This window comes from Myotis lucifugus, unplaced genomic scaffold (genome assembly GCF_000147115.1).
Source record: "Myotis lucifugus unplaced genomic scaffold, Myoluc2.0 scaffold_60, whole genome shotgun sequence".
Lineage (NCBI taxonomy): Eukaryota > Metazoa > Chordata > Mammalia > Chiroptera > Vespertilionidae > Myotis > Myotis lucifugus.
Genome location: NW_005871108.1, coordinates 4,115,834 through 4,140,689, shown reverse-complemented (window position 1 = coordinate 4,140,689; position 24,856 = coordinate 4,115,834). Strand labels below are relative to the sequence as shown.

Genomic DNA, 24,856 nt, shown 5'->3' with positions numbered 1-24,856 from the left:
ATGCTTACAGATTATTTGCTACTATAATTCATTAATTAAAATTCTCCTTTCCCTTAAGGCTTAGTTTTGCTACTTCAGGCTCATTGGTTTGTTTGTTGGCCTGAGAGCTGAAATGAGAATGTCCCAAACTAGAAGAGAGAGAAGTAGAGAGAGTGATTAAATCTGAGAATGGATTGGGATGTTTAAACAAAGTGCTAATAGGATTGTGTCCTCCACTAGATTTTAATTCCTGAAGGCAGGGACTGTGTCTTATTCATCTGTGTATCCCCACTGCCTAATGGGGTTCCATGGTGGCTGTTCAATCAATGCTTACTGATTAATAAATGAATCAAATATAAACAACACTGCAAAAAGTTATGGATGTGAAAGTGGTAGTATAGGTAATACACACTAGAGAAACTCAGAGAAGAAATCATTGTAGGCCAGGGTGGTCAAGGAAGGTTCTATGCAAGGAATAGGAAGGTTCTATGGAAGAATTTGACTTGACAGAGTTGGGATGGAATATGGAATGAATATGGGATTCCAATCACTTAAACTTTGTGATCCAAAAATTTAAATTTAAAAAATGTGGACAGTAAACCTATATAATATGAAAAGACTAGATGAGATAGCTATATAATTAGCATAGAGCGTGACACACACAAAAGAATTTTCTTTTTTCTGTAAGTTATTTTCCTTTTACTGACCTGTATAGTTATCTCATTGGATTTGAAAGCTGTCCTGACAGTATTCTGGAGTTCATGGTATCATTTCCTTCACCAACTAAGATGCTTTGATCCCTAAGGACAAATGAGATAAGTAGGCGTGGTAAGTACTTTCTATCTTCTATCCTTGAGCACATATAACCATGTTGGACATGGGAGACCTTTACTAGGTAATGCTTCTGCAATCTTACTTACTTTCCCACCTCACAAACCTTTATTATTGGAAGAGACCTTGAAGATGATTTAATATATAATTTTCATTTTACATATTAAAAAAAAAGTTTAGCCCACAGCAATTAAGTGATTTACTCAGCTAGTTAGTGGCAGAACTGGGAACTATACTTGAAGTCTTTTGACTTCTTACCCAGTGCTCTTTCTCATATATCAGGCTATTTCACATTTCCATGAATATTGGCAACCCAGCTTTTTTGTGGGATTCAGAGATATCCAATTGTGACATCTGGTTTATCAAATGGCCAAGAGGATCCAGTGATTGATATAAATATAAGATATTCCTGTTAATTCATGATTCCTGACTTCTGCAATATTGGTTAATCTAGGTGACTTCTTGGTCCAGAAATGATTGTATCTGCAGCAAAATGACATTTTGTTATTTCCCAAGATATCACTTTTCAAGTTTGAATACATTGTTAACGTCTAATTTATTAGAATTTAATTTATTTATTTCTAAATAAAAGCATCACTTTTATTGACAAGTTTGGGACACAAATGAACTTCACAGAACAACAGAAATAAGAAGAAATAAGACAGAGAGGAAAACCAAGATGGTGGCATAGGTAAACACCGGAGATTGCTGCCGCAAACAACCATTTCAAAAATACAACTAAAAGACGGAACGGACATCACCCAGAACCACAGGAAGGCTGGCTGAGGAGAGACTCTTCAACTAGAAGAAAAGAGAACAGCATACCGAGGCTCAGAGGAGGCGCAGTGTGGAAAATACAAAGGTGCGGAGGTGCGCGCGCAAAGCGGGCTGGTGGCTGAGGGCGTGGTTGTCGTTTTCAATCAGGAGGGAGTCTCAGACTCTGAGCTCCAGATCCGGGCGAGTCTCTAGGGACTCAGACTCAAACGGGAGAAGCGGGATTGTCTGGGATCAGTCGGAACGTGAGGGCAGCTTTCTCTCCGAGGTTTGCAGCGGTTGCTGGGGTTCTGAGAAGCAGAGCCTCTGGGAACGGGACTGAGAGCAGCCATAACCGCTCCCTCCACCCGCCCTGTTGATCCCGCCCTGCCCAAGCCCTGCGCAGAGCCATTTGCCGGATAGCCTCAGGCAAAGGCTAGATTAGCACCTCTCCAAAGGACAGAAGTTTTCCCAAGGCAGACACAGCTGATTCTCACAACCAGTCGGCCTGGTGGTCAAATCCCTCTAGTATTAACTACAACAATCAAGGCTTAACTAGAACAAGACTGCACACAAAGACCACAAGGGGGTGCACGAAGAAAGCATAAAAAATGCGCAGACAAAAAAACATGACAGAAATGGAGGATATAGAGCTAAAAAACGCACTTTTGAGGGCTTTCAATAATGTGCTAGAAGCTGCCAATAAACTTGATGAGAGCCTCAAGAAAACTAATGAGACCCTCGATGTTGTGATAAAGAACCAACTAGAAATTAAGCATTCACTGACTGAAATAAAGAATATTATACAGACACCCAACAGCAGACCAGAGGAGCGCAAGAATCAAGTCAAAGATTTGAAATACTAAGAAGCAAAAAATACCCAACCGGAAAAGCAAAATGAAAAAAGAATCCAAAAATACGAAGATAGTGTAAGGAGCCTCTGGGACAGCTTCAAGCGCACTAATATCAGAATTATAGGGGTGCCAGAAGATGAGAGAGAGCAAGATATTGAAAACCTATTTGAAGAAATAATGACAGAAAACTTCCCCCACCTGGTGAAAGAAATGGACTTACAGGTCCAAGAAGCGCAGAGAACCCCAAACAAAAGGAATCCAAAGAGGACCACACCAAGACACATCATAATTAAAATGCCAAGAGCAAAAGACAAAGAGAGACTCTTAAAAGCAGCAAGAGAAAGAAAGTCAATTACCTACAAAGGAATACCCATACGACTGTCAGCTGATTTCTCAACAGAAACTTTGCAGGCCAGAAGGGAATGGCAAGAAATATTCAAAGTGATGAATACCAAGAACCTACAACCAAGATTACTTTATCCAGCAAAGCTATCATTCAGAATTGAAGGTCAGATAAAGAGCTTCACAGATAAGGAAAAGCTAAAGGAGTTCATCACCACTAAACCAGTATTATACGAAATGCTGAAAGGTATCCTTTAAGAAGAGGAAGAAGAAGAAAAAGGTAAAGATACAAATTATGAACAACAAACATGCATCTATCAACAAGTGAATCTAAGAATCAAGTGAATAAATAATCTGATGTACAGAATGAACTGGTGATTATAATGAATCAGGGACATAGAAAGGGAAGGGACTGACTATTCTTGGGGGGGAAAGGGGTGTGGGAGATGCGGGAAGAGACTGGACAAAAATCGTGCACCTATGGATGAGGACAGTGGGTGGGGAGTGAGGGCGGAGGGTGGGGCGGGAACTGGGAGGAGGGGAGTTATGGGGGAAAAAAAAAAGAGGAACAAATGTAATCTGAACAATAAAGATTTAATTTAAAAAAAAAAGAAGAAGAAATAAGACAGTCATAAAACACCAGATTGTAACATTGCAGCAGACAGGTCAATACTCTTCACCCTCATCCTCTCCCTCAGCACTATCTGCTCCAACTTCCTCATAATCCTTCGCAAGGGCAACCATGTCCTCGTGGGCCTCAGAAAATTCTCCTTCCTTCATGCCCTCACCCACATACCAGTGAACAAAAGCACATATCTGTTACGGCCAAAGGTGATCCTGAGTGGGGGTGGGGGGGTGAAAGGATTGAGAAAAGACAGACAAGAGAATGAAAGCTGGGTCTTGGTGGGACGCTGCTCCCTGATGAGGAGACAGCGCCAGCGCCCACCAGCCGTGTCTTTATTTTATAGCAGATGCCACGAGGCAAAGTAGGGGCGTGATCAAGTTGTTTACAGCATTCTTGTGAGTTTCAACCCTACTCAACTACATGCACCTGAACTCTAGCACAAGGCACGTGGGGCCACGTGTTTGGACCACAGGTTCAAGCTTACAGCTATAGCTGTTGGCTATAATTGTGCTGGGAGGGCCCTGCCCTCCAGCTGGGACTTGCACGTGGCAATGAGAGGACCCTGTCCTTTCATTAGTCCGAGGCTTGAACCTGGCCAAAACACTGTAGCCGCGCCCCACACACATCATGTCAAACTTGTGGTCCAGGGAAGCTCAGGCGTCAGCAACAGTGTGGTGTTGCTCAGCATGCACACAGCTGGCTGTACTTTGGCCAGGTCTCCACCAGTACTACAGTGGGAGGCTGGTAACAAATTATAACTTTTTAGCCAGTGGGGCACCAGTCTGCACAGGATGGCATGTTCAGTGTGGATGGTGGCAATGGCAGCATTGACATCTTTAAGAACCACATCACCACAGCACAATTGACAAGCCATGTATTTACTGTGGCGAGGGTCACACTTCAGCATCTGGTTGGATGGCTCAAAACATACATTAGTGATCTCTGCTACAGCAAGCTGTTCATGGTAGGCTTTCTCAGCAGAGATGACAGGGGCATATGTGCCCAGAGGGAAGTAGATGCAGTGATAGGGCACCAATTGGTCTAGAATTCGATCAGATCAACATCCAGGGCACCATCAAACCTGAGGGAAGCAGTGATGGAGGACACAGTCTGGGTAATAAGGCCGTTAAGGTTAGTGTAGGCTGGGCGCTCAATATCGAGGTTTCCATGACAGATATTGTAGATGGCCTCATTGTCAACCATGAAGGCACAATGAGTGCTCCAGGGTGATGTGAGTGGTGAGGATGGAGTTGTAGGGCTCAACTACAGCTGTGGAAACCTGGGGGTGGGGGTCTGGGTAAATGGAGAACTACAGCTTGGACTTCTGGCTATAATCGATGGAGAGACATTCCATCAGTAGGGAGGTGAGCCCAGAACAAGTTACCCCACCAAAGCTGTGGAAAACCAAGAAGCCCTGAAGACCTGTCCAATGGTCAGCCAGTTTCCGAATTTGGTCCAAGATGAGGTCAATCATCTCCTTGCCAAGAGTGTAGTTCCCATGGGCATAGTTATTGGCAGAATCTTCTTTGCCTGTGATGAGCTGCTCAGGATGGAAGAGTTGATGGTAGGTACCAGTGTGAACTTCATCAATGACTGTGGGTTCCAGGTGTACAAACACTGCTCTGGGCACATGCTTTCCAGTGCCTGTCTCATTGAAGAATGTGTTGAAGGAGTCATCTCTCCCACAATGGTCTTTTCACACTTGGCATCTGGCCATCAGGCTGGATGTTGTATTCCAGGCAACAGAATTCCCAGCAGGCATTGCTGATCTGGACACCAGCCTGGCTAACGTGGACAGACATACACTTATGCATAATTGAGACTTGTGGGGCTCCGCGGGGCTAGAGGAGGCAAGAGGATGGTGACAAGGACCTCCCATGACAGGTTACCAAGGAGTCCAGGGGGGAAATCAACTATAATTTTAATTCTAAATTTCTATTAACTTTTTCTAAATTTAATTTCTATTATAAAATTAATTAAATATTAACAGTTTAAAAACATGTTTTGTTTTTTAGAAAATAATTTTTCGCAGTGTGACTTTGTACAGTGGCAGTATCGTAGCCAATGAGGTATATCTAAGGCGCGATTATTGCTAATTGAAAGAATTTTTACATGTTTATTGTCCATCTGTATTTCTTCCTTTATCAAGTATGTGTCCAAGTTTTTGTTTCTTTTTAAATTGGGCTTTTTAAATTACTGAATAGGAGTTATTTGTATACAAGTCCTTTGTCTTATATGTGTACAGTGAATATTTTCTAGGCTAAGGTTTGCCTATTCATTTTTTCATCAGTGTCTTTTGAAAAATATAATTTTAGAAACTGGGGAAGGAAATAATTTCAAATTTATGGAAAATGGAAAAAATACATGTAGCACAAAAATTGTCTGTATTCCCTTTACCTATAATTAGCTGATAACATATTTACACATTTGCTTTATCATTTTCATGTCCTGTCTGTCTCTCTATACACATACACATGCATGTACAAACACTCAGTTTTTTCTGAACAATTTGAGAATAAGTTGCAAACTTCATGGTCCTTTACCTCCAAATACTTCATAGTGCATTTCCTAAGCATAAGGACATCCTATTTACCTTACCACATAATGTTGACCAACATCAGCAAATTTAGCATTGATATACTTTAGTCTATTGTCCATTCTCCAATCTTGTTAATTGACCCAATAATGTCCATTATAGATTATTTTCCCCCTCTGTAGCACAGGATCCAGTCTAAGATCAGGCATTGCATTGGGTTTTCCTGTCTCTTTAGTCTACTTTAATATTGAACATTTCCACAGACTTTGTGTTTTATGACATTGTGGATTTATCTATTTTATTTATCTATTTATCTTTATCCCTTTCCTAGTGTTATTACAGCTCCCTGCTCTGAAATCTCTTTTCGTTGTCACTTGAAATACGTTGTGTATTTTTTTCATTTTCTTTTTCATATATAGATCCCTTTTCTCAAAGTGTGATCCAAGGATCCCTTGGGGTCCTTAACTTTCAGTGGATATATGAGGTCAAACTATTTTCAAAATAATACTAAGACATTATTTGCCTTTTTCACTCTGATTCTGTCATAGGTGGAATTTTATAAATGCTGCATGACATGTCAATTGCAGAAGAAGACATGAGAATCCAGTTGTCTTTTATTAAGCCAGACATTAAAGAAATTCATAAATATGTAAAACAATGCCAATCTTTTCATTAATTTTCTGGGGTTTTCTGTTTGTTTGTTTTGTTTTGTTTTACATCATGGTTTCTTCCAAGAGTTTGCAATTATTGATAAAACTACTATATTTGTGTTAATGGGACAAATAAATTTGGTCTTTTTATAAAACTCTATGACCCTTATATTATTGGGAAAGAAAACTTCTAGTCATCAAACTAAGTATATTTACAAATTCTGCCTTCTAAATGGATCCTAAAATTCATATTCCAAGTTTTGCAAGACAGCCATGGTATGCAAAATGTAAAGTCGTCATGCTGTTGTTTCTCTGTTTACACGAGCTATAAAAATACCTCCTTAAGACCATCTTGATAGCCCTTGCCGGTGTGAATGCATCCCATAAATAAGCAGGTACAGTTTATTCTTTTGCTGCAGGGTTTCTCAAGCTGGGGAATTTTAAAGGAAATAATGTGTAGTTTAAAAAAGATATTCAGCATACTGAAAGAGACACAGGTTTTAAAAACCTGAAAAAATGTGGTCATCCTGATTTTGGCCATTTTTCACAACTTTTGGTTTTTAAAGTATAGTTTTCATAACACTATGGTATTTATGTTGTCAGAGGCATATTATTGTTATTTTTAAATAAATAAATATTTAAACAGTTTCCTATTCTCAACTTCTAATATGGTAAATATTACTAGATAAAACTCACAGAAACAAAAGCTCTTTGGGATCTTCAAATTTTGCAGAGTATATAGAGGTCCTGAGACTAAAAGTTTAAAAATTTAAAGAAGGCAGGAAGCAGGTCTTATACGTTTGTTTTTTGTTTTTTTTAAAATTAAATCTTAAAAAAGATTGTAATACTTTATTGTTGAAAGCATTACATATATCCCCCTTTTCCCCCATTGACCTCTTCTAGCCCACCCCCCCTCCCCTCTTATACCTCTTTGAATCTCCATTGCCATGCACCTTGTAAGATTTCAATAAATGTTAATTGACTGTGAAAATGTGGGAATTTGGAGCATAGATGACAATAAGTGAAAGTAATTTTTGAAGGGGAACGTTTTGTCATCATCTTAAATGTTACATTTTTATTTTCTAGATACAACTTCCTAGCTATACCTTACCTGTTTCTTCTGCTGAATGTTCATGGGTAAAATAAAAAATGAATGTAAAAATAACACTTTATTAAACCTGAGGGAGCACTTCAACTGTCAAGACAGGGGAGAAGATACGATTCAGAAAAGTTTGAACCCTACAAAAAGTTTAATGGGAATGTTAATTTGCAGAAACCCCCATCACAGAATGAGAGAGCTTTAGTTAGGAGGGAAAACAGTGTCATAAAAAATGCCCAAGATTGCCCTAACCGGATTGGCTCAGTGGATAGAGCGTCGGCCTGAGGACTGAGGGGTCCCAGGTTTGATTCCAGTCAAGGGCATGTACCAGTGGGGGGTGTGCAGGAGGCAGCTGATCGATGTTTCTCTCTCATTGATGTTTCTAACTCTTTATCCCTCTCCCTTCCTCTCTGTAAAAAATCAATAAAATGTATTTTTAAAAAATGCCCAAGATTAAGGAGAAACAGCTGCACTAAAGAGCACAAACTATTTGGCTTTAATTGCATAGAAGATAAATGGCCCCAACTGGTTTGTGAAAGATTCATAAACAAAAGAACACCAGGGGGGGAAACCAAAATAATGGTGCAAGAACTGTTAAAGCAAGACAATGAGATTCATTTCAACCTACATTATTCCTTAAGGCACACTGACTGCAAACTAGGAAAAAATTTCAATTAAAGTTTTCTGAACCTGCCTTGTAGCTTATTTAACAAGCTGTAAATATATGAGATTTTTTAAATGGTCTTAAATAAAATTTTAATTCCTGTCCTTATCAGAGAGTTTTATATTTCCCTATTCTTTGACTTAAGATCTCATCAATTTGGTGTGAGTTTCTGAAAACACCCAAAATCTTTGATCAGTTTTAGCTTACAGTCTTAAATTAAATTGATTGAATCAAAGCCTTTCTCTAAAATCCCATTTTCAACATAAGTCTATACCTAGATAAACTATAATTTAGGAGTAAAAGCAGAATAAATTTATTTAAACACCTAGAGAGACTTAGAACATTTACCACCAGAACACTCTTGCTGAAAGAACTATTAAGGAATATACTCAAACAGAAAGGACATAGGTAAGTTCAAAAACCATGGTGAAAAAAAGCTGTTTAAATGTTGATAAATCATGCCAGTTTATGAGACTAACATACTTTTTAAGCTAAAATCCAACAAGGACAGTAAGAGAAGAAAAAAATTTACAGGTCAAGCTCATCCATGAATATAGTCACAAAAATCCCAAATAAATTTAACAAATCAAATTCAATTTTATAATCTAGGATTTTATCACAGGAATGGTTCAACCTTAGAAACTTTATTAATGTAACTCAAAACTGTATATATAACCATGTCAACATGTATCCAAAAAAAATTAAACAAAATTCAATACTGACTTATGATTCTAATCACCTATCTGCCTTTGTGTAAACACAATCTTGAACCTTTGGGGAAACTATATATCAGTGAGATACATGCAACCTTGGAGGCTTACATGGAAATGGGGGCATAACCTCATAATCTTTCTTTTTTTATTTTATTTTATTTTATTGTATTGTATTGTATTATTTTATTTTTTCTATTTTATTTATTTTATAGTTTAAAGTATTACAGATAGTAGTACATATGTCTCCTCCCCGCCCCCCTGCAATTGACCTTCCCTTGGCTTCCCCTACCCACCCGGCACATGCCCTCACCGCCCCCCCCCCCCCAGTGTCTTATGTCCATTGATTATACTTATATGCATGCATACATTTCCTTTGGTTGATCTCTTACCTCCCCCACAACACTCCCCAGCCTTCCCACTGTAATTTGACAGTCTGTTCAATGCTTCTCTGCCTCTGTATCTATCTTTTTGTTCAACAGGTTATAATGTTCTTTAGTATCCATAAATGAGTGAGATCATGTGGTGTTTTTCTTTCACTTCCTGGCTTATTTCACTTAGCATAATGCTCTCCAGTTCCATCCATGCTGTTGCAAATGGTAAGAATTCCTTCTTTTTTATAGCGGCGTAATATTCCATTGTGTAGATGTACCACAGTTTTCTAATCCACTCATCTGTTGAGGGGCATTTAGGCTGTTTCCAAATCTTGGCTATTGTAAATTGTGCTGCTATGAACATAGGGGTGCATATATTCTTTCTGATTGGTGTTTCTGTTTTCTTGGGATATATTCCTAGAAGTAGTATTTGTTAGGTCAGAGAGAGCCTAGGATCATATACATACAGATAATGGACTCTCCCTGGCATTTCTTTTTTTTTTTTTTTTAATTAAATTTTTATTGTTCAGATTACATTTGTTCCTCTTCCCCCCGCCCCCCATAACTCCCCTCCTTCCAGTTCCCGCCCCACCCTCCGCCCTCACTCCCCACCCACTGTCCTCATCCATAGGTGCACGATTTTTGTCCAGTCTCTTCCCGAATCTCCCATTCCCCTTTCCCCCCCAAGAATAGTCAGTCCATTCCCTTTCTATGTCCCTGATTCATTATAATCACCAGTTCATTCTGTACATCAGATTATTTATTCACTTGATTCTTAGATTCACTTGTTGATAGATGCATGTTTGTTGTTCACAATTTGTATCTTTACCTTTTTCTTCTTCCTCTTCTTAAAGGATACCTTTCAGTATTTCGTATAATACTGGTTTGGTGGTGATGAACTCCTTTAGCTTTTCCTTATCTGTGAAGCTCTTTATCTGACCTTCAATTCTGAATGATAGCTTTGCTGGATAAAGTAGTCTTGGTTGTAGGTTCTTGGTATTCAGCACTTTGAATATTTCTTGCCATTCCCTTCTGGCCTGCAAAGTTTCTGTTGAGAAATCAGCTGACAGTCGTATGGGTATTCCCTTGTAGGTAATTGAGTCTCTTTCTCTTGCTGCTTTTAAGATTCTCTCTTTGTCTTTTGCTCTTGGCATTTTAATTATGGTATGTCTTGGTGTGGTCCTCTTTGGATTCCTTTTGTTTGGGGTTCTCTGCGCTTCTTGGACCTGTAAGTCCATTTCTTTCACCAGGTGGGGGAAGTTCTCTGCCATTATTTCTTCAAATAGGTTTTCAATATCTTGCTGTCTCTCAACTTCTGGCACTCCTATTATTCTGATGTTGGTACGCTTGTAGCTGTCCCAGAGGCTCCTTACACTATCTTCACACTTTCGGATTCTTTTTTCATTTTGCTTTTCCAGTTGGGTGTTTTTTGCTTCTTCGGTTTGATTCTTGTGCTCCTCTGGTCTGCTATTGGGTATAATATTCTTTATTTCAGTCCGTGTATGCTTACTTTCTAATTTCTTTATCGTAGCATCGAGGGTCTCATTAGTTTTCGTGAGGCTCTGCTCAAGTTTATAGCAAGCCCTCAAAATTGCGATTCTTAGCTCCATATCCTCCATTTCTGTCATGTTTTTTTGTCTCCGCATCTTTTATGCTTTCTTGGTGCACCCCCTTGTGGTCTTTGTGCGCAGTCTTGTTCTAGCCAAGCCTTAATTGTTGTAGTTAACACTAGAGGGATTTGACCACCAGGCCGACTGGCTGTAGGAATCAGCTGTGTGGAAAACTTCAGTCCTCTGGGGAGGCGCTAATCCAGCCTTTGCCTGAGGCGATCGGCAAATGGCTGTGCGCAGGGTTTGGGCGGGGCGGGCTCAACAGGGCGGGGGGAGGGAGCAGCTATGGCCGCTCTCAGTCCGTCTCCAGGGGCTCTGCCTCTCTGTCCCCGCAACCGCTGCAAACCTCGGAGGAACCGTAGCCAGACAGTCCCGCTTCTCCCGTTTGAGTCTGGGTCCCTAGAGACTCGCCCGGATCTGTAGCCCAGAGTCTGAGACTCACTCCCGACTGAAAACGACAACCGCGCCCTCAGCCACCAGCCCGCTTTGCGCCACACCACCGTACCACCGTACCTTTAAATTTTCCACACTGCGCCTCCTCTAAGCCTCGTAATGCTGTTGTTTTTCCTTCTAGTTGAAGAGTCCCTTCTCAGCCAGCCTTCCTGTGGTTCTGGGTGATGTCCGTTCCGTCTTTTAGTTGTATTTTTGAAGTGGTTGTTCGAGGCAGCAAACTCCGGTGTTTACCTATGCCGCCATCTTGGTTTCTCCTACCCTGGCATTTCTAACAGATCAGTGTGCCAGACACAGATACTGACTCCTTCCTGAATACCTTGCTGGCCCCCTGCAGCTGAAACTTCCTCAACTGAATACCTCAGCTCATGTCCCTGCCCCTCACCCAATGTCAGTACAAAAAAACCGCCCCCCTCCCTGTTGGCGTGAATCCACGTGCCCTGTCCTTGGGGGTACGTGGGTCTCCCGGGGACGCAGAATAAACTTTCCTTCCTTCCTTCCTTTTCTGATCAACTCTCTTTATTTCCTTCGCCGCCTCCTGAGCCACCTAACCTAACAGTATTACTGTTAAATGGCAGTTCCATTTTTAAATTTTTGAGGAAATGCCATACTGTTTTCCACAATGGCTGCACCAGTCTACTTTCCCACCAGCAGTGAAGAAGGGTTCCTTTTTCTCTGCATCCTCTCCAGCACTTGTCATTTGTTGATTTGTTGATGATAGCCATTCTGACAGGTGTGAGGTGGTACCTCATTGTCGTTTTGATTTGCATCTCTCAGATGATTAGTGACTTTGAGCATGTCTTCATGTGTCTCTTGGCTTTCTGAGTGTCCTCTTTCGAAGATTCTATTTAGGTCCTTTGCCCATTTTTTGATTGGATTGTCTATTTTCCTTTTGTTGAGTTGTATGAGTTCCCTGTAAATGTTGGAGATTAAACCCTTATCTGAAATATCATTGGCAAATATGTTCTCCCATGCAGTGGGCTTTCTTGTTGTTTTGTTGATGGTTTCTTTTGCTGTGCAGAGCCTTTTATTTTGATGTAATCCCATTTGTTTATTTTCTCCTTAGTCTCTCTTGCCCTAGTTTCTGTGTCTGTAAAGATATTACTACGACATATATATGCAATTTTGCTGCCTATGGAGTCTTGTAGGATTTTTATGGTTTCCCGTCTTACCTTCAAGTTCTTTAGGCATTTTGAGTTTGTTTTTGTGTATGGCGTAAGTTGGTGATCTAGTTTCATTTTTTTTTGCAAGTATCTGACCTCCCAGCACCATTTATTAAAGAGGCATTTATTGTATGCCCTTGCCTCCTCTGTTGAATATTGAGTATAATGGCTTGGGTCAATTTCTGGGTCCCCTATTTTGTTCCATTGATCTATATGTCTGTTCTTGTGCCAGTACCAAGCAGTTTTGAGAACCGTGGCTTGGTAATATAGTTTGACATCTGGTATTGTGATCCCTCCAACTTTGTTCTTCTTTCTCAGGATAGCTGTGCCTATTTGAGGTCTTTTTTTATTCCAGATGAATTTTTGAAGAGTTTGTTCTAGATCTTTGAAATATGCCATTGGTATTTTAATAGGTATTGCATTGAATCTATAGGTTGCTTTAGGTAGTATGGACATTTTAATGATGTTGATTCTACCAATCCATGAAGATGGTATGTTCTTCCATCTGTTTATGTCTTCCTCTATCTCTTTTTTCAATGTCCTGTAATTTTCTGAGTACAGGTCTTTTACGTCCTTGGTTAAGTTTATTCCTAGGTATCTTAATTTTTTTTTTGTGCAATGGTAAATGGGATTGTTTTTTTTCATTTCTCTTTCTGTGAGTTCATTATTGGTGTATAAAAAAGCCATAGATTTCTGGGTGTTAATTTTGTATCCTGCTACATTGCCAAATTCATTTATTAGGTCTAGTAGTTTTTTGATGGAGTCTTTGGGGTTTTCTATGTATAATATCATGTCATCTGCAAATAAGGACCATTTTACTTCTTCTTTTCCACTTTGGATGCCTTTTATTTTTTCTTCTTGTCTGATCACTATGGCTAATACTTCCAGTACTATGTCGAACAGGAGTGGTGAGAGTGGGCATCCCTGTCTTGTTCCTGTGCTTAGGGGAAATGGTGTTAGTTTTTGTCCATTGAGTATGATGTTGGCTGTGGGTTTGTCATATAGGGCTTTTATTATGTTGAGGTATGATCCCTCTATTCCCACTTTGCTGAGAGTTTTTATCAAGAAAGAGTGTTGGATTTTGTCAAATGCTTTTTCTGCATCAATTGATATGATTATGTGATTTTTGTCTCTCAGTTTGTTTATGTGATGTATCACATTTATTGATTTGCGGATACTGAACCATCCCTGCATCCCTGGAATATATCCCACTTGGTCATGGTGTATGATCTTTCTAATGTATTGCTGAATCCGATTTGCTAGGATTTTGTTGAGGATTTTAGCATCTATGTTCATCAAGGATATTGGCCTGTAGTTCTCTTTTTTTGTGGTGTCTTTATCTGATTTTGGGATTAGGGTAATGCTGGCTTCATAGAAAGAATTTGGAAGTGTACCTTCCTCTTGAATTTTTTGGAATAATCTGAGGAGGATAGGTTTTAGTTCTTCTTTGAATGCTTGGTAGAACTCCTCTGTAAAGCCATCTGGACCAGGGCTTTTGTTTGCTGGAAGATTTTTGATTGCTGTTTCAATTTCTTCAGTAGTTATTGACCTATTCAGGTTTTTTGACTCTTCTTGGTTGAGTTTTGGGAGCTTGTATTTTTCTAAGAATATGTCCATTTTATCTAGGTTGTCCATTTTGTTGAAAACCTCATAATTTTTCAATGATTAAAGTAGACAGAACTTTTGTGTAACCAAGAATTATTTAGCATGATAATGGTTTTTGATTATGTTTTTTATCACTTAGTGATAAATACCAAAATATTTACAGATGAAACAATATGATAAATAATAATAAATAATAGAACTGATTTAATAATAATACAGTGGCACGGGCTATAGTAGATACAGAAGAGAACATGAGGTATTAAAGCTGTATGATGGGTACAGTGAGATTCATGACACTAGTTTCTCTATTTTTTGTATAGCATTGATATTTTTCATAATAAAAGCTTTTAAAAAACCACCAGGAACATCTATAAAGTATTTCTTTATTTATTTTTGTTGTTAATCCTCACCCAAGGGTATATTTTTCATTGATTTTTGTTGTTGTTGTTAATCCTCACCAGAGGATATTTTTTTCCATTGATTTTATAGAGAGAGTGGAAGGGAGGGGGAAAGACAGAGAGAAACATCGATGTGAGAGAGACACATTGATTGGTTGCCTCCTGCATGCACCCCGACCAGGGTAGGGGATCAAACCTGTAACCCAGGTATGTGCCCTTGACTGAGAATCAAACCTGTGACCCTAACCAGTGAGCACATAGGCCAGGGCATCTGTAAAGTATTTATATTTCAGGTCCCACCCCAGAGACATGGGATCCAAGAAACTACAATGTTAACAAACTCCTCCATCCTCACCTGCTCCTAACCCCTAACATCCCAACTCCCACATGCAATTGTTCTTCAGACCACACTCTGAGAAATACTCTGTTTTCATTTCAAGTGATAGTTTGAAATGGAGATGTTCTTCATTATAGATAGTTGCTTGTTATTAAACTTTAAAAAAATGTTTTCATTGATTCCAAAGAGGGAGGAGAAACATCAATGCTGAGGGAGCATCTTGCACACCCCCTACTGGGATCCAGCCTGCAACATGGGCAAGTGCCCTGATTGGGAATTGAACCGTAACCCCCTGGTTCATAGGTCAATGCTCTACCACTGATCCACACTGCCCAGGCTTGTTTTGATTTTAAAATAACACCCCTGGAGAAATCACCACTGCCTTCCAAAATGACTGAATATGTTCACTGTAGATCTCTCCAGAGGTAATTAAATTTCCAAGAAATATGTCAATGAACATATGTAGATTACATTTAATTCACTGCCACTATACACAGTGAGGTTCAAATCGGGATTTGAGGAAAACACAGAAGTTTTGGCTATTTTAATTACCTTCTCTGTATTTCTGAAATATATAACACCTGCTCTTGTGCCCTCTTCACATTTTGCCCTCGGATATACCACCTTATTCAGTTTCCCTCTACAGAGAAAATCCCATGCCCAGAATCTAAGACGGGTCCATCCAGAGTCTGAGCACATGGTTTTTTGCAAAAGAAAAGGAGGACTACTAGGATATATTTTCTCCAATTTTTCAACTCTGATTTAAAGGCTTCAGCAGATAAAATCTTCAGAAGATCAGAGTGCATCATTTTGAATATGAGTAGTTATGCCTCATATCACCTTTCCCTTTCTCTTCATGCACCCTGCCCACCCAATCTGCCTCCTACTTTTTTTAACCTTTTGGTTAGTCCTCACCAGAGGATATTTTTTCCATTACTTTTTCAGAGAGAGTGACAGGGAGGGAAGGAGGGAGTGGGAAAGAGAGAGGAACATTGATGTAAGAGATACATCGACTGGCTGCCTCCTGCACAGGGCCTTACTGGGGGCAGGGAGAAAACCTGCAACCCAGATATGTGCCCTTGACTGGGAATTGAACCCGAGACCCTTCGGTCCAGAGGCCAAGGCTCTAACCACTGAGCAGAACCAGCCAGGGCTGACTCCTACTTTTAAAAATATATATAGGTCAATGCTCAACCACTAAACCATGCTGGCCGGGCTGCCTCCTACTTTTAAGAACAAAACAGCCCTAGCCGGTTTGGCTCGGTGGATAGAGCATTGGCCTGAGGACTGAAGGGTCCCAGGTTCGATTCCGGTCAAGGGCATGTACCTTGGTTGCGGGCACATCCCCAGTAGGGGGTGTGCAGGAGGCAGCTGAATTGATGTTTCTCTCTCATTGATGTTTCTAACACTCTATCCCTCTCCCTTCCTCTTTGTAAAAAATCAATAAAATATATTTTTTTAAAAAAAGAACAAAACAGAACCCTCTAGTAGTTAACTCCCCTAAACTCTTTCTATCTGTTCTACCCCTTTCTTTCAACCTCACTAAAAGAGGAATTTCGCTCCCCAGCACTCTTCCACTAGACTTCCTGGTTACACCTTTCCCCATCTTTTCTCTCTCTGCTAAACTTACCTTCTTTGCAGAAGTAGGACATGTAGGCTAAGTTCTTCAGTCTTGTAAAAACATGTGTGTATTTGTATATGCCTAATAAAAATTTTTGGCTCTATCCGTTCTGGCTCAGTGAATAGAGCATTGCCCTGCGGACTGAAGGGTTCCAGGTTCGATTTCAGTCAAGGGCACATGCCCTAGTTGTGGGCTCAATCCCCAGTAGGGGGCAGCTGACCAATGATTCTCATCATTGATGTTTCTATTTCTCTCTCCCTCTCCCTTCCTCTCTGAAATCAATAAAAATATATTTTAAAAATTTTTAGATGGCTTGCATTTTTTATTTCTGCATTGTTTCATTTTTAATGAGGATTTATTTATTTCCTTTATGCCAGAAAAATAATATAAATTTCCATTTTGAAAAACCTGAAACAACAAAAGCCAAGTCCATGTTTGGGGTTGAATGACTGAACCAATTGATGTGTTTTTCTCACATCGATATTTCTCTCTGTCTTTCCCTCTCTCTAAAAATCAATGGAAAAATATCCTCTGGTGAAGATAAAAAAAAAACACAAAACAGAGTCAGAACCAGAAAATTCAGAGGTAAAATTCCACTTTCATGAGGCTTATGTGGAAACAGCCTAGGTCAGGGAATTCCAGTACCTGTTTTCAAGTCTTATTATTATCATTTCTTGGTTGGTTGATGTTAGGCAAGTTAAATTTTCTGACTTTATGTTTCTTCATTATTAACATGGTGGTAATCATCCCTACACAGACTATCTTATTTGTAATGACCAAGTAAGATAATTGATATAAATGTACTAATATACATCAATATATATCATTTATCATTAACTCTATTACAATAGGCAGAGTCAAATATATTTTGAGAGGCAGTGTAAGAGAATAGAAAGAGTATGAGCTTCAGAATCACACAGACCTGGACTCGAATTCCATCTCCGTCATTCATTGTGTGATCCTGGGTGACTTCACCTCTCTGAGCTTCAATTTCCTGTTTATAAAACGAGTATAATAATTATTAACCTGACAAGACTGTTGTGAGGATTAAATGAGGTAATGCATGCAACACATCTGCTGTAGGGCCTGACTCTTAGTACATACTCAGCAGATATTAATTCTTCCCCTTATTCTAACAAGTTGGGATCAGTTTTCTTATGCTCACATGAAAATCCTGAGCTTGTATTTCCTCAATTAATGCTAAACCACATTAGTAATTACCATCTTAGGTCATCAATAGTCCTCAAAAAGGCTGTTTACTTGCTGCTTTCTTGGGACCAAATTATAAGGTGAGCAGTTCAAATTGAAAGAGTTCAGCATACATATATCCTTTGAAGTGGTAACAGGTTATTGCTGAGACATCTTTAAAAGTATTTTGTTACAAAATAAGACGCGAAACTTATAATGAATATTAACAAATATCAGAGACACTGGAATACTGGAAAAACAATATTCAAAAGAATTATCTTAAAAGTTTTTGATTGTTGCTATCTTTTCTATTTGAACCTCACACACACACACACAAAAATCCAGAAGCTGGACAGGCTTTATTATTCTGTTTAAAGATGAAGAAACTAAGGCATGAGAAGAAAAAAGAAGAGTGACTTGGTCAAGATTCATCAGTCATCAAGAAACAACCAAGAACTTCACCTTGATCTTTTGACTCCCCATTCAGTGCTTTTAAAAACAAGATTTCGGTTAAATACACATAACATAGAAGTATTCATCTATGACCAAATACGAGTGGCTTCTACCTCTTGGCTACTGTGAATAATGCTGCTATGAACATGGATGTACAAATATCTCTTAAAGACCCTGATTTCAATTCTTTTGGATATATACTTAGAATTGGAATTGCTATTTCATATGGTAATTCTATTTTTAACTTTTTGAGGAACCACCATACTGTTAGGAGGATCAGCCATACATAGTGGCTGCACCATTTTACACTTCCACCAACAGTGCACAAGGATTCTAATTTCTCCACATTCTTGCTAGCGCTTATCATTTCATACTTTATGTTTTTATTCTAATAGCCATCCTAATGGATGTGAAGGGCAGTATCTCATTGTGGTTTTCTTAAGAGTTTTGAAGTCTTCTGTAGAGATGCCAAAACACTAAGTAAACGTGGGTAACATCACTAACAGTTTAAAGCATTAAGATGCTACTAGATTTAATACACTGTAGGAGGCAACAGTACACAGTCCTTGCCTTCAAGGATTTTATAATCTAGTTGAAAAGAAAGGATACGTGCATTTAAAAATAAATAATGATGCCAGATAACAGTCAAAATGATAAGTATTACATGAAGACAGAGAAGGATAAAATTATAGTAGGCTGGCTGATTAGAAAAGGCCTTAAAGAGCAATTTTAAAAGGAAGGGTTTAAATCAGTGATGGCGAACCTATGACACGAGTGTCAGAGGTGACACGCGAACTCATTTTTTTGGTTGATTTTTCTTTGTTAAATGGCATTTAAATATATAAAATAAATATCAAAAATATAAGTCTTTGTTTTACTATGGTTGCAAATATCAAAAAATTTCTATATGTGACACGGCACCAGAGTTAGGGTTTTTCAAAATGCTGACATGCCGAGCTCAAAAGGTTCGCCATCACTGGTTTAAATTATCCAAAAGAAGAGGAGGAAATTAATTTTTTATTTCAAGTATTATTCAATGCATTCTTTCAACATTTATGGGACTCCTAATAAATTCTAAACACTGTGCTGAGATTGGGGGTTACTAAGTCTCTCAAGAGCAAGGCAGAAAGATGGGCAATGAGTAGTGACAATCCAAGGTACTGAGTATGTACACGGTGTACTGAATCTTTTTCTTTCTCCCCCCCCCCCACTTTTTTTTTTTACACATTAACTTTTTTATTGTGGTAAAAACATATGACATGAAAGTTACCATCTTAACCATTTTTTAAAAAATATTTTTAAAATTTATTTCAGAGAGGAAGGGAGAGGGAGATAGAAACATCAATGATTAGAGAGAATCATTGATCTTGTTGGGGTGCATAGAGACCCCCCCACATATTTGACTGCCTTCAGATATCTCTGGACCAAAACTCTCCTAGTTGTTCTCAGAGAAAATTTCCATATTGATTTATTTCCAGTGTGATTTTGTTTCTTCACTTTCAAGCCTGGGTAGTTAGCCTACTGGGTTCTCCCAGGGAGCCTGTTTTGTAAAGGCCCCTTAACAAGTCTTAGTATTTTTTGGTTATTGATTTCACTGCAGCTTCATGCATCTAGTTAATCTGGCTGGCAGTGTAGGTAGCGCTTTATTTTGGTGAACACTAGTTTCTCACAATTATATTCCTTTTGTCATTCGTAAAGCAACGTGCCAGTCCTCCAGGCTCTGTGGGCTTCTGGCCAAGCCAAGAAGCCCGAGCCTCAGTTTGCACACATGGCAGTGGAGGCGCTTTGTAGTGGATTGTCTGCACGTTGGCCATTAGAATAAAAAAACTGGAAAAATAAAAACAAGAGAACCATTGATCAGTTGCCTCCTGCATGCCCCCTACTGGGGAGCGAGCCTGCAACCTGGGCGTGTGCCCTGACTGGGAATCAAACTGTGACCTCCTGGTTCATAGGTCCACGCTCAACCACTGAGCCATACCAATTTTACCATTTTTAATAGTACAGTTCAGTAGTGTTAAGTACATCCATATTATTCATGCAACCACTCTCCAAAACTTTATCTTCTTGCAAAACTAAAGCTCTATACTCATTAAACACTAACTGCCCATCCCCTTCTCCCCCCAACCTCTGGCAACCACCATTCTACTTTCTGTTTCTATGAGAGCGATTACTATAGATACCTCATATAAGTGAAATCATACATAAAGTTGTCTTTTTGTGACTGTCTTATTTCACTTAGTATAATGTCCTCAAAATTGAATCACTGCTTCCTAAGAGCCTACTAATCTATCAATAAGACTATTATCACCTCATTTTACAGTGAATCATAAAAGGAGTATGTAAAGCACATTTTTTCCAGACTATATTCATGCCAAATTTTTTCAAATGGAATATAGCTAGGAAGTTTGCCATTCTCCCTTGGGAAGGAGGCTACATTTAAGAAGATAAGGCTGTTACAAGTTAGTATTTAGCTCTCATCTATCACCCATATGGGTTCTTACATTCACAAACATGTGCTAGGCACTGGGGAAGCAAAGAAAGATCAGTAAGGCAAAGAATTCTGCCCTCCAGGATAAGGGCTATAATCTATACTAATAAAAGGGTAATATGCTAATTAGACCGGGTCAACCGGACATCTTCTGGACGTCCGACTTCCTTCTGGACAGTTAGGGGTGACCAGGCTGGCAGGGGACCAGTTAGGGGGCGATCAGGCCAGCAGGTAGAGTGGTTAGGGGCAATCAGGCCGGCCGGCAGAGGAGCAGTTAGGGGGCGACCAGGCTGGCAGGGGGGCAGTTAGGGGGTGATCTGGCCAGCAGGGGGGCTACTAGGGGGTGACCAGGCCGGCAGGGGACCAGTTAGGGGGCAATCAGGCCAGCAAGCAGAGGCAGTTAGGGGCAATCAGGCAGGCAGGAGAGTGGTTAGGGGCAATCAGGCAGGCCGGCAGGGGAGCAGTTAGGGAGTGGCTAGGCTGGCAGGGGGGCAGTTAGGGGGCGACCAGGTTGGCAGGGGACCAGTTAGGGGGTGATCTGGCCAGCAAGCAGAAGCAGTTAGGGGCAATCAGGTAGGCAGGTAGAGTGGTTAGGGGCAATCAGACAGGCAGGCAGGCAAGCGGTTAGGAGCCAGTGGTCCAGATTGCAAGAGGGATGTCCAACTGCCGGTTTAGGCCCCATCCCTGTGGCAGTTGGACATTCCCCAAGGGGTCCCAGATTGGAGAGGGTGCAGACCGGGCTGAGGGACCACCCCCCCACCCCCGCATGAATTTCGTGCACCAGGCCTCTAGCTGAGTAATGAAAGAAGACAAGTTGAAATGATTAGCTTTCCCCCCCCCACACACACTAAGTAAATCATAGGCTTCTTTTAAAAAGTAACATCTAAGCTGGATCTTAAAGGATGGCAGAAGTTCATCAGATGGGAAGAGAAGGGACAGACATTTCAGCCAGGGGACCAGCATGTTCAGGAGATTTAGTGTAGTTATTTAGTGTAGCTGGAACTTAGAATACATGATGGGGAGTATTAAGAAAGGTAGAGAGTACAGTGCTGAGAAGCGCTGGAGAGGCAGACTGTGGATGGTTTTATTCTAAAAGTAACATATAAATAACTGATTTTTAGGCAGAGGAACAGCATGATTGACTTTTTAAAGGAAACTGCAGGCCAGATGGAGAATGAACTGACGTTACAAAAAGCCAAGACCGTAACATCAGAGAAGGATGTCAGCTAGTTAACCAAATAGGGTCTCACAGATCCTGCTGGAGTTCAGGATCTCCTATTTGGCCTATAAGACAAGAAATCTGATTTTCCTAATGCATCTAGCATGGAAATATACTTGAGGACTGACTCACAATACCTAATTCATAAAAAAATGTGGTATAAAGTATAATTCTAATTTACTAATACACATTCATTTATCAAACACCTATAAAGAATCTTTGTGTTAAGCGTTTTTCTAGGTTCTAGGGATACAGCTGTGATTAACAATTTCCTGCCCTCACAGAGTTACATTCTAGAGTTTAAAATATTTTTTCAGTGACTAAAATATTCGTGTTTGAACCTTGGCCAGTGTTGCTAAATGGTTAGAGAGTTGACCCTGGCACCAAAAGGTCTTGGGTTTGATTCCGGATCAAGGGCATGTACCTGGGTTGCGGATTCAGTTGGAGTGTGCGCAGGAGGCAGCCAACCAGTCATCTCTCTCTCTCTCTCTCTCTCTCTCCCCCCACCCCCCTCCCTTCCAAGTTCTCTGTAAAGCAATGGGGAAAATATCCTTAGGTGAAGATTAACAAAATATATATATTTGTGTTTGCTGTCCAGAGGATTTCCTTCCCAGTATAAAGGTACCAGGAACTCTAAGTTGGTAATTAAAATGTTGTTTGGTGAATGATGAGAAAAAAAGAGAGGTGGATGATTTTATTCAGGAACCAGGTGAAGCCTAAAAAATTATTTATGTTAATAAATAGCTTAACAATGTTCTTTGGGTTTACAATTTCTCAGTCCTGAACACGGCTGGATGAAAAAACATGGCCAAATCCCGGCAGATTCCTCCCTTTCTGGGTTCCAGGTGAACCATTTCAATTCTAACACATTCTTTCAGACATATTGGATTACAACTAATTTTAATTACTTCTTTGGGGGATCCTCACTATACTTTCTACTACATGAACCCAAAGATAAGTTCAATTTCAGTCATTTTTACTATACATGATTAAATGAAGGCTCCGCACTAACCAGTTTGGCTCAGAGGATAGAGCATCGGCCTGCGGACTGAAAGGTCCCAGGTTCGATTCTGGTCAAGGGCATGTACCTTGGTTGCGGGCACATCTCCAGTAGGAGATGTGCAGGAGGCAGCTGATCGATGTTTCTCTCTCATCGATGTTTCTAACTCTCTATCCCTCTCCCTTCCTCTCTGTAAAAAATCAATAAAAATATATTTTAAAAAAATAAATAAATGAAGGCTCCAACTTCAACTATATTACTGTAAGCAATCATGTTAAAATTTGGGGCACTACTGGATTTTTGTCCAGTAATTCAACAAATATTTACCAAATATCTAAGTGCCTGTGATACTAGGCTTTGTTACATGTTGGGAATATCAGACTGAACAAGATAGGTTGTACCTATCCTCAAGGAATTTACATACATTCTAGTAGTGAAGTGAGATTATGAAAATCACCACTAAACAACTGACCAATAAATTAATTGTGGTGTAATGAAGGAAAGGGGCAAGAGAATGTTATAATATCCAAGAGACAGATGAAAATCACCTGGACTAGGCTAGTGGCATTGGAGAAAGAAATGGTTGGATTTGAGATTTATTTTGAACATAGAATCAAGATTTGATAATGAACTGAATGAAGGTGAGGAAAAGGAAGGACTCAAGTTAACTCCTGGGTTTCTGACTTAAGCAACTGGGCAGGCAGTGCCCTTGAGATGAAGAAGACTTGCAAGAGGAAATACCCAGAGTTTTAAATACAGTAACTTTGAGATCTCAACATGAAAATGTAGATAAGTAGAGAAGTAGGCACTTGAATATGTGAGGTTGAAAGGTTTGGTTTGAAAATATGGATTTGGTAATCACTGACATAATGACAGTATTTGGAGATAGTATTTTCATTAGAGTATATACAACCTAGTCAACTTGATTAGAAATGCTGATTCCTAAATCTCCTCAGTGACACATTTTCTCAGAAATCATTTCTATGTATGACTAGTTAAGAATTCATTCCTACTAGTTTAGTTCTCAAAGGATAACTATTCAAGACTTCTTTGGGGGATCCTCACTATACTTTCTACTACATGAACCCAAAGATAAGTTCAATTTCAGAGTTACCAGTGCTTTTCATTAATATCTCAGTGACTTGCTTTTTTTTTTGGTCTCTCACCAAAGCTAACTCTTAAAGGCCTCATATAATTAGGTGCTCATGGATCAAAAGGGTTGAATAGGTCTGGATTTCTATGCAGATTAGAATCTCTATTTAATTATAGTTTCTATAAGTTAAATATCAATTACAAGGATGTATGGACTTGCTTACCAAGTAGAAAGAGTACTGGACTAAGACTTATGAGATCTGAGTTGTAGTTCAAGTACTATAACTATTTAAGTCACAGCCCCTATAGGCCTGCTATTTTATGGGTCAAGTGAAGAGACTATGGAATATTTTAAAGACTATGAAAACACAAAAGTTAGTTTACAATTGAAGAATTATAACCCTTAGCTTATTATTGGGCAGCTGGAGATCTGGGGTGGGGCTGAGCATCAAGAATGGCCCAGAGTAAAGATTCCAGTAGTCTGTTTCTGGATTTCTCACTAATTTTTGTGCACTTCATAACTTGGCTTCTGTGTCTATAAAACAAGAAAATCACAATGATTTCACTCACCATTACGGGAAGAAATTAATAAATGCTTATGTTTTGCAGAGATTCCTAGATGAAAGAGGTTAGAAAAATACAAATGATTTGTGTTGATGTTCCTATTAGCTTAGTCTAAGTAAGATCTATCTCCTGGAAAAGCTTAGCTTCCATTGCTTTGTGACTTGCCAACACCCCAGGGAATTTTGGCTTTTCCTGGGAAAAAAATTACTACCTTTGGGGATATCTCTGAAGAAAGTCTTGCAAGTAGCCAG

The 24,856-nt window shown here is 39.6% G+C and overlaps 1 protein-coding gene, 1 non-coding gene and 1 pseudogene across 3 annotated transcripts in view; 1 reads left to right on the top strand and 2 right to left on the bottom strand.

Moving 5' to 3' along the window:
* Positions 1-24,856, bottom strand: part of ASIP (agouti signaling protein) — a 97,642-nt gene extending 72,786 nt beyond the window's left edge. Inside the window, exons 1-3 of one of the 2 annotated variants that reach the window (XM_023754392.1) lie at positions 24,817-24,856; positions 24,454-24,576; positions 17,524-17,595 (exon numbers count right to left, since the gene is read on the bottom strand). In XM_023754392.1, coding sequence (XP_023610160.1) covers positions 17,524-17,549 — 26 coding nt within the window. In that variant the 5' untranslated portion in view covers positions 17,550-17,595; positions 24,454-24,576; positions 24,817-24,856. Of the gene's footprint in view, positions 1-686; positions 747-17,523; positions 17,596-24,453; positions 24,577-24,816 lie in introns of those variants that run through there. The other variant, XM_023754393.1, reaches the window with a different exon arrangement.
* On the bottom strand, positions 3,426-5,198 carry LOC111826187 (annotated as a pseudogene).
* Positions 5,420-5,563, top strand: LOC111826209. The gene has a single exon (XR_002829491.1). It is a non-coding gene; the product is annotated as a U4 spliceosomal RNA (small nuclear RNA).